Source organism: Triticum dicoccoides, chromosome 3B (genome assembly GCF_002162155.2).
Source record: "Triticum dicoccoides isolate Atlit2015 ecotype Zavitan chromosome 3B, WEW_v2.0, whole genome shotgun sequence".
Taxonomy (NCBI): Eukaryota; Viridiplantae; Streptophyta; class Magnoliopsida; order Poales; family Poaceae; genus Triticum; species Triticum dicoccoides.
Window position 1 is genome coordinate 779,765,403 of NC_041385.1, and position 8,849 is coordinate 779,774,251.

At 43.1% G+C, this 8,849-nt stretch overlaps 1 protein-coding gene across 1 annotated transcript; it reads right to left on the reverse strand.

Annotated features, from left to right (window-relative positions):
• Window positions 1–949: 949 nt before the first annotated feature.
• On the reverse strand, window positions 950–4,283 carry LOC119278445 (4-hydroxyphenylacetaldehyde oxime monooxygenase-like). Its single transcript, XM_037559793.1, has 3 exons — window positions 3,059–4,283; window positions 1,883–2,329; window positions 950–1,787 (listed from the first exon to the last, which is right to left on the reverse strand). The coding sequence occupies exons 1-3, from the start codon at window positions 3,539–3,541 to the stop codon at window positions 1,179–1,181; spliced, it is 1,539 nt and encodes a 512-aa protein (XP_037415690.1). The 5' UTR covers window positions 3,542–4,283; the 3' UTR covers window positions 950–1,178.
• Window positions 4,284–8,849: the final 4,566 nt, after the last annotated feature.

An 8,849-nucleotide genomic window follows, 5' to 3' on the forward strand; every position in this document is an offset into this window, starting at 1 on the left:
TCCTTTAGAATACCTCGAGCAATCATTAATTATTATCGACCAATAAAACTCATCACGTCGCAATACCCACTCCATTTTGTGGGCTGACTAATGAGTGCCACAAATGCCTTCATGTACCTCTCCCGCAACAACTCTTGCTTGGTCCTCACCCAAGCACTTCAAAAGAATACCGTCAACCATTGATTGGTGATAATGGCCATCATGTATTAATGTATACATGAAAGCCTTCGTGTCCACCCTTTTACTAAAGGCTATATTATAACTTATTTTTTCATGGGACATTGGTTGATCGATTTCATGGTTTTTAAAAAAATAGTATTTTAATTGTAAAACAAAGTCGACAATATCGCACAATTCCCATGAGAATCCTAAATTTATATGTCATATACGATTGAATGAAGCAAGCATTTGATGGACACACACTCCGCTTACAAGAATACTACCACACATTGCCTCCTATCCTCACTAATGATGGCCAAGTATACGAGGAACTGTGTCTAAGGACTTGTTCTAATTTCTTTTGCCATTGTGTTGTCTTTTCCCTGACATGGATGCTCATATGGTAATTAATCAACAAATCAAAGTTTTTTCTTTTTTCTTTTCAATGCGAAATAGATTGTTGACTTAGATTTGTTATGTCGTTTTGTTATTGACTGTATTTGGTTTTCTTAACCAAAAAAACAAAATTCTGCCTATACATATATATGCTATAGTCCATGCATGTTGTATATGTTATTGAGAGGCTAAGTGTATTCTTTTTTATATGCATGTTAGGGGAAATCATAAGTGAAAATGGAAACAAAAAGATCACGATGGTCTAAGTAACCGACGCCCCTTGTTATAAGGATGAGCACAATGTTGTAGGCTGACAATTCTGCTGCAAATACATTGACATCGACAACAAAGGCTGTCACCTCGCTTGAGTAACAAGGGCTATCAACAGCCTGAATAATTAACACAACAATTTCCGCATATTCATCTCGTTTAGTAGCAACATATAGTAGGTGCCAATTTCATTATTCAAATACATCGTCTTTCAAGGCGTGGTAAACAATGGGCAGTACATACAAAGTGAAGATAACATTCACACAAGTCACATGGATGCTTGGTCTATACCTGGGAGCAAATTAATTTTGACTGGATCCTTCTTAGTCGTGTCATGATGCGCCTTGCAATGCTCACACGCGCCCGTGCGGGGTGGGCACCAGCACGAGCGGCGTCTTGAGGAGGGGGATAACCTTGCCTTGCTCCTCCACACTCACCATCGTCCCATCCGGGAGCGCCCACTCGAAGCAGCACAACAGGTTCGCCAGCGTGAACTCCACGGTGGCCACACTCATGGACAGGGCGGGACACATACGCCGCCCTGCGCCGAACGGTATCAGCTCGAAATTTGCGCCCTTGAAGTCTATCTCGCTCGCCTCAAACCTATCTGGCTTAAACTCCTCCGGGTCATCTGGCCAGCTCATAGGGTCTCTGCCAATGGCCCAGGCGTTGACATAGATCCTTGTCTTTGCTGGCACGTCGTAGCCACCAATCTGGATGTCCCGCATGGCCTCCCTAGGCAACAACATCGTCGCCGGCGGGTGCAGCCGCAGTGTCTCTTTGACCACCATCTTGAGGTATCCCATCTTGGGCATGTCGTTCAGTCGCACCCTCTCGTTGCTGCCCACCACGTCCCTGATCTCCTTTTGCACCTTCTTCAGCAGATGGGGCTTTCGGATTAGCTCCGCCATTGCCCAAAGGATCGTCACCGAGGCCGCGTCCGAGCCACCAATGAACGTACCCTGCATGTATGCATGGCCGTAGTGCCTTAAGTTACTTCTCCTTTTTTTCCTTCATCAAGGCATGACAGGATCTAGACACAACTAGTAAAACGTACAAAGATGATGCCCTTGACGTGGTCTCTCGTGATACCGAGCGTGGTGCCACGGTTGTCCTTCCAGAGGTCGACGAGGCGGTCGACGAGGTCACCGCCGCCGTTCTGAGGCTTAACGCGCCGAGGGTCAAGATGCTGCTCAATGATGATCTCGAAGAAGGCATCAAGATGCTTGAAGATCTGCTCGCGGCGAGCGGTGAGACCGGTGATTCGGTCGATTAGGCGTCCGATGATGTTGGGGAAGTAGTCCTCAGCGGAGAAGCTTGCCTGCGCATGTGTGGCCTCCTCGAGCACGTGCTCCAAGTTCTTGTGGTGTGGGAACTTGTCGTTGTTGTACATGTCTCCAAAACCCAGCATGCCGATGATGCCATCGGCCAGGCTGAAGACGTGCTCCTTCAGGGCTACCGGCTCTCCGACCAAGCCGCTCAAGGTGCTCATCAGTTTCTCCACCTAATAGACCAAGGTATAATCCATTAGAGTGTTTTTTTCTACCATACGCGCCGCGTGGAACATATCAACCACCCCTTATTTTATCTCAAGCTAGGCTATCTCACCAAGTTAGCACACACATGTTGGCTTCTGTTTGAAAAAAAAATTAGATGCTAATATATTTTCTAACAAATGTTTGACTTACATTCTCGAGTCTCCACATAACTGGTCTGTCTAGGACACATCTAGATGTGTTATGTCACATCTAAGCTGATTTTCATTTTGCTTATGGTCTTTTTTTTTGTCTAAGTTTTTTTTTTCTTATTGCCGCATTATATATTTGTGAAAGGTTAGATGTGACATTCTTAAAAAACATCTAGATGTGAATTAGACAGCCTCCAATTCTGTTGAATAAAGCGCGCACGTGTTCTAAATTTTACTTGAACCATTACTATAAACTAATAAAGCATAAGTTATGTGACTTATTATATATACCACTATTTTTTTCAAATATGAATCAACAGCATAGCTTTTCTCACAAATAAGTGTGTAACGCACATTTGGTTGGTTAAACTGATGGTCACAATTAAATTTTAAGTTCGTGCGTGCTTTACTCATTGAAATGGAGGAAGTACGTTTCTCTTAGAAGGACTAGCATTAGTTGTATGTGCGTGCTTTACTCATTGAAATGGAGGAAGTACGTTTCTCTTAGAAGGACTAGCATTAGTTGTATGTGCGTGCTTCGTATACCTGATGCTGGCGTGCGTTCCATGCAGCTTTAGCGTGGCGCACGCCAAAGAGCTCGACCACGAGGAACTTGCGCATCGCGTGCCAGTAGGCGCCGTAGGGCGCGAACCCGACGTTGTTGAGGCCGTAGGACAGACGCTTCATCCCTGGGGACATGGGGCGGGTGCAGCAATCCTCATCGTGGGTCTTCATCACCTCTTGCGCTGCCTCAGCTGACGACACCACCACCGTCGGCACCGTGCCGAGCTGCAGCTGCATCACTGGCCCGTGCCGCCGCGCCAGATCCCGTAGGCTCCGGTGCGGCAGCTGGCTTACCTGGTGCAGGTTCCCCAGGATCGGCACTTGGGCCGGGCCCGGCGGCAGCCTGAGCCCCTTGTTGCTCAGTTTTCTCCTCGTCAAGAGCCCGAGGGAGACGAGTGCTAGGAGGAGGAGGAGGAGCTGCCATTGTTGCGGTGGGGAGAGGACCAAGCTGAGTGAGATGGCCATTGATTTTCTTAACTGTGTTTGGTGATGTTGTGCTGCTGCTTCTAACCTTTGTTTCGCGTCCAATTGATTGTCTTATTTATGGTGTGTGCATCCGCGTGTTATTAGCGAGCAAAGATTTATTCGACGTGTGTAAGTCATGCAGAGTCCAAGCATATCATCTTTCTCCTTTGTCGAAAGATATATCATCTCTTCTCTCAATTTCACTTTTGTACTGATTGACTGATCGGATGCACCATACACCGGTATCTTTTCTCTTAAAAAAATAGCCAAGTGGCCCACGCACGCAAATGCGCCGGCTATGTCTTAGACATCTTTTATTTATTTTAAAAATGTTAGAATTTATATACCAAGTGCACGTACACTCCGAAAGCCATACAAATTTCTTGAATTGGATGCAAAATGGCATAATTATTTGACCTTCTATTATAGTAATATATGTATATGTATAGTACATGTCATTCAGAAGTACATACAATGAGGACGCGGATTTTTAGGACATGGTTCTATGCGATGCGGTAATCTCAGTCGTCCGCGTTCACATCTAGATTACTACTCCCTCCGATCCAAATTACTTGTCGCTCAAATGGACGTATCTAGCACTGAAATACATCTAGATACATCCATTTGAGCGACAAGTAATATGGATCGAAGGGAGTAATTAATATAGTGTTTGCTCCAATACAAACAGTGTTGCTCAATAATGCACTGGAATACGCTTTTCTTTACCTGGCAGGAGTGGACCTCAAAGCTTTAAATTTGTATGCATATTACTTTGTCATTTAGTCAATCGGTAATATTTGCTGGGTGCATTGATGACCTGCCTACTCATTTACAATCGTCTACGCGGACAATTAAACAAATGTCGGCAGCACGTGAGAGATTTATGGTGCTTGGCTTGTGAGAGGCACGCTAATTTGTATGGTTCCTGTTTTGTGTGTGAGGTACCATGCATCTTAATCATGTGGTAAGCACAACAATTGGGACAAAAATGAATTAATTTCTAGTGTTGATTGTATATCAGCAAAACAACATCAAAATGGATTGTTGAGTGATAAGCATAACATGACACAGATTGTGCGATAGGTGAGGACGCACCACATACTGGAAGATACATGGGCAAATGTGGATAAAAAAGTAAGAAAAATAGCTATTGGGGGGTTCTGATTATTTGTTCTAAGTGGACTAGTCTAATTTTATGTAGTGCACATATTTTTGAAAATTAAAATCTTGGATTCCTGAAATGTTAAATTATTTATTGGAATTTAGGAACATTGTTTTTTAGTTGCAATTTAGGAATATTAATCGTGTTTGTGCACATGCCTAGCTAACCTGACATGGAGATAGACCTAAGCTGATATCGCATAGTTAAAAGTTCACACTAATTCATCCAAAAAAGAAAAATAGTTATTGGTGCTCTGATTATTTGTTCTAGGTGGACTAGTTTAATCTTATGCAGTGGACATATTTTTCAAAATTTAAATCTTGGATTCCTAAAATTGTAAATTATTTACTGCAATTTAGGAACATTTTTAGTTGCTATTTAGGAATATTAATCATGTATATGCACATGCCTGACCTGACATGGAGATAGACCAAACCTTATCTAGCGTAGTTAAAAGTTTACACTAATTATTCTTAAAAGGAAAATAGCTATTTGGGGCTTTGATTATTTGTTCTAGGTGGACTAGTTTAATCTTATGCGGTGGGTATATATTTAAAAATTAAAATCATGGATTCCTGATTTTTCAAAATATTAATTGCAATTTAGGAACAATTTTGTAGTTGCAAATTAGAAACATTAATCATGTGTACGCATATGCCTGACCTGACATGGAGATAGACCTAAGCTGATCTAGCATAGTTAACAGTTCAGACTAATTCATCTAAAAACGTTCAGACCAATTAGCAGACTACACATTTTCGTTGCAGCTGTAGAGGGTGGTGCACTAGTAATATGTAGTGGAGCAGCACACATTAAGACGAGGGCAGTGTGGTGCATTAATCCTCACCTGTGCGTAGTAAATGTGATGACACTAAAATACCTCACTTTCCAACTTCAACAACGCTGGATGGAGGGAGATGGTGGTGCAGGCTTCAAATGCAGTTAACGTTCCCAACATGTGCCTAGTAAATGAGGTCTGCTCCTAGTAAATGAGTTGGGTCACGTTTGTCAAGCATGTGGCCCCCTTATGTATTGATTGTTTTGTGGAATACAGATCCAATACTGCAAGGAGGAATATTCAATATACGTGATATGCACTGCTTATGGTATGACTACAATACAAATCTGAGAGAAATGGATGGTGAGATAAAGACCTCGCGTGGCGCCATGTTCACCTATGCATTTTCGCTACATTAGTGACAAAAACGTCCTTATATTATGGGACGGAGGGAGTAGCATATTTGAAGACCGGCGCTAGTTTGCTATAGCGTGCTATTACTTCATTGGTTGCAGCTCACAATTGCTGCCAAGATCTTAAGACATGCTTTTCATATTAGAAAAAATTAACGGCAGAGTTTGTAGTTGCTGTTTCTTGATGGGTTTTGTAGATTTAGATGGTTACATATTTTATTTTATTTTGCTGGAAAGTGTTTTACGTTTACATGCATAGACTATCATGCATGTTCAGAAGATGCATGTGTTGCATGGGTCATGACATGAAACAGAGCTGTTGGGAGTGAACGGAACATGGTCATGGAGATGTAACGCAAGAGTAAGCTGAGGATTTGGAGTACTACTTGCACTGACTACTTGGGACATAGGCCACCAGATGGATAGTGGTTCAAGGGGTCAAGTAAACCCCGAAATGCAATATGTCTTCTGAAGCACTCTTTGCTTTTGGAAACTATTACCTCTGATTTTTCGGAATGAATGCTCTAAGATAGCCGCGGCCCGCTCATCGGGCACACCTTCTGACATCACGCCGATCGCACGCATCACTACTGAATACTGGTAATATACTGGGCTACAGTTTTCACTCAAGAATTCACCTGGCTGAACATTCATGCTGTTGGCAGACGGCAGTGGCCCTTGCCACAGTATAAAACACCAGTGAAAACCGTTCTGTTATTTCAGTTGTTCTACTCTACTTTGTACCTGGCGCAGAACCTCCACTTGGCCGGGTTGCAACGCCCTCACTGCTGCAGATGAGGGATCCTCAAGATCATCTGAACAAAGGATGCGTCGGGTGCTGGCAAAGACAAGGCCAACGCACAAGAAGAAAGTGAAGACCATGCTGATACTTGTGGCTTCGCATATATGGATGAAGAGAAACAGTCGCTCTTTCAGACAAGTTACTCAAATTTGTGGTGTCATTGCAGCAATTCGGCGTGACATGGACTCCTGGAGGATGAGGAGTAGATTATTTTTGTTGTGGTGAAATGACACCAGACTCTTGTAAACCACCATGATCAGTTTGAAACCCGACGCTGAGTAATTGATTATTTGCACCACTTTTGTAAACCACCGTTCCACTATGTTTTTAATGCTTTCTTTAAAACCCGACGCATAATCTACTTCTAGGTCTATTCTGTGTGAGTCTTGTTCAGTATATCACGTGCTCACCCTTGCTATAGCCAAAACTGCAGAGAACGGCTACTACAGGTTTGTTGATGGACGATGTTAGTTGGTTATCCCACAGACAGCGGTTTGGGCGGGACATGGACGACATTTGATTCTGTTCGAGCCTTCTTAAAGCAATTTGCATTCTTACCTGTCTAAGGTCTATTCACTTTCGTTGTATGAGTCGTATCTTGGTCGAAAGACCTAGGTAAATTTGACTCTTTGTTGTATATGTAATTGATATTATTTTGTTATCTGTGTTGTGATAATTAAAACCAGATTGGCCCAATGACTAGCATTACTCTCCTTCGCCGCCGCCACAACATCTACCCCACATCCTATTGCCTCCCTTGCGAACCCTAGATCATGGCCGCTATCTTCTATGTCCCCGAACCCCCTTCATCCCCCCGACGAGGTCGACGCCAGGGAGCCATCCCTCAATGCCACTACATCATGTCCTAATCTTTCATGTGACCCACCGTTGTTGCCAAAAACAAAGTAATTCTATCTTGGGAATTAAAAAAGAATTGGAATGGGAAGTATTTGTTTCCTGATTCTCTGGCTAGGATTCTAAAACTAAATCACAAACTTCAGATAAAAAAATGAGTTGTTCTAGTGACATTTACAATACAAGTTACTTTAGAATTTGCTGAAATAAATGTAAGGTTCGTATCGCACGATTTTTCGCAAAAACGGGCTGGCGACATGGCAAATGTTCATATCTGACATTCCCCAAACTCTAGCACCTCTAAACCTTCGATTCTTCGCCATTTTCAGCAAAACAAGTTGGAGACTCTTCTTGGTGGTAAGTTTCTCATCCAATCTTTGGTTTATTTCGTCCGATTTCTTGGTATTTCTCTCGCATTATGAAGTTAGATCTGTTTGTTTTGAAACTAACCGTTGATTTTGAATGGTAATATTCGTTGTTTTTACATTGGATTGTTTGTGAGTTGATCGATACAATCAACTAGAGGGGGAAGGGGGTTGAATAGGAGACTACAAATTTTATGCTTAGGTGCCAATTCTAGGGATAAGCGGATAAATAAGGTTCAGTAGAAATGCAACTAGGTGAACACAACCTATATGGCAAGCAAACTTAGAGCAAGGTATGCAAGGAAAAAAATCTAAAAAGCAACGAACAAGTATAAAAAGCAAAGCAAGGTGTGGGATAGGATAAACCACAAGTGAGTCGACGATATGGATTTTATTCTGAAGTTCACTCTTCCTTGGGGAAGAGCTAATCTCCGTTGGCGGTGCCGGAGCCAAGGCTTCCGGAACTCCGTGAAAGGCTCGCCGTATTCTCCTCGAGTCATCCCAACAAATGAGCTTCAAATCACTTAGGGTCTGTCTTGAAGGTAACCACCACACCTGTACATACATCTCTGGAGCACACCACAAGAAAGGAAACTTTCGAAGGAACCTCTAATTAACCGTCTAGGAATCTGTTTGGTAGGAATGTAGATCAGGGGAATCTCCTCCAGTCCCGAAAGAATCAGAGTGTTTGGGGTGGATGGGGACGGATATCTCAAGCTTCTAAGATTTGGCAATGGTGGAGAAAAGCTTGAGAAAGATTAGGTTTTGAGGTGGAAGAAGGGTGGGTATAAATACCCCCAAGAGGTGAGATAGTCATTGCCCAGCCAACTCCTTCGGGCACCCGGACCGACCGGAGAAGCACAGCCTGCCTTGGGTACCCAAGGGTCCATGACCCAGGGCACACGGACAGATTAGGCGCAGAGCACACAGATG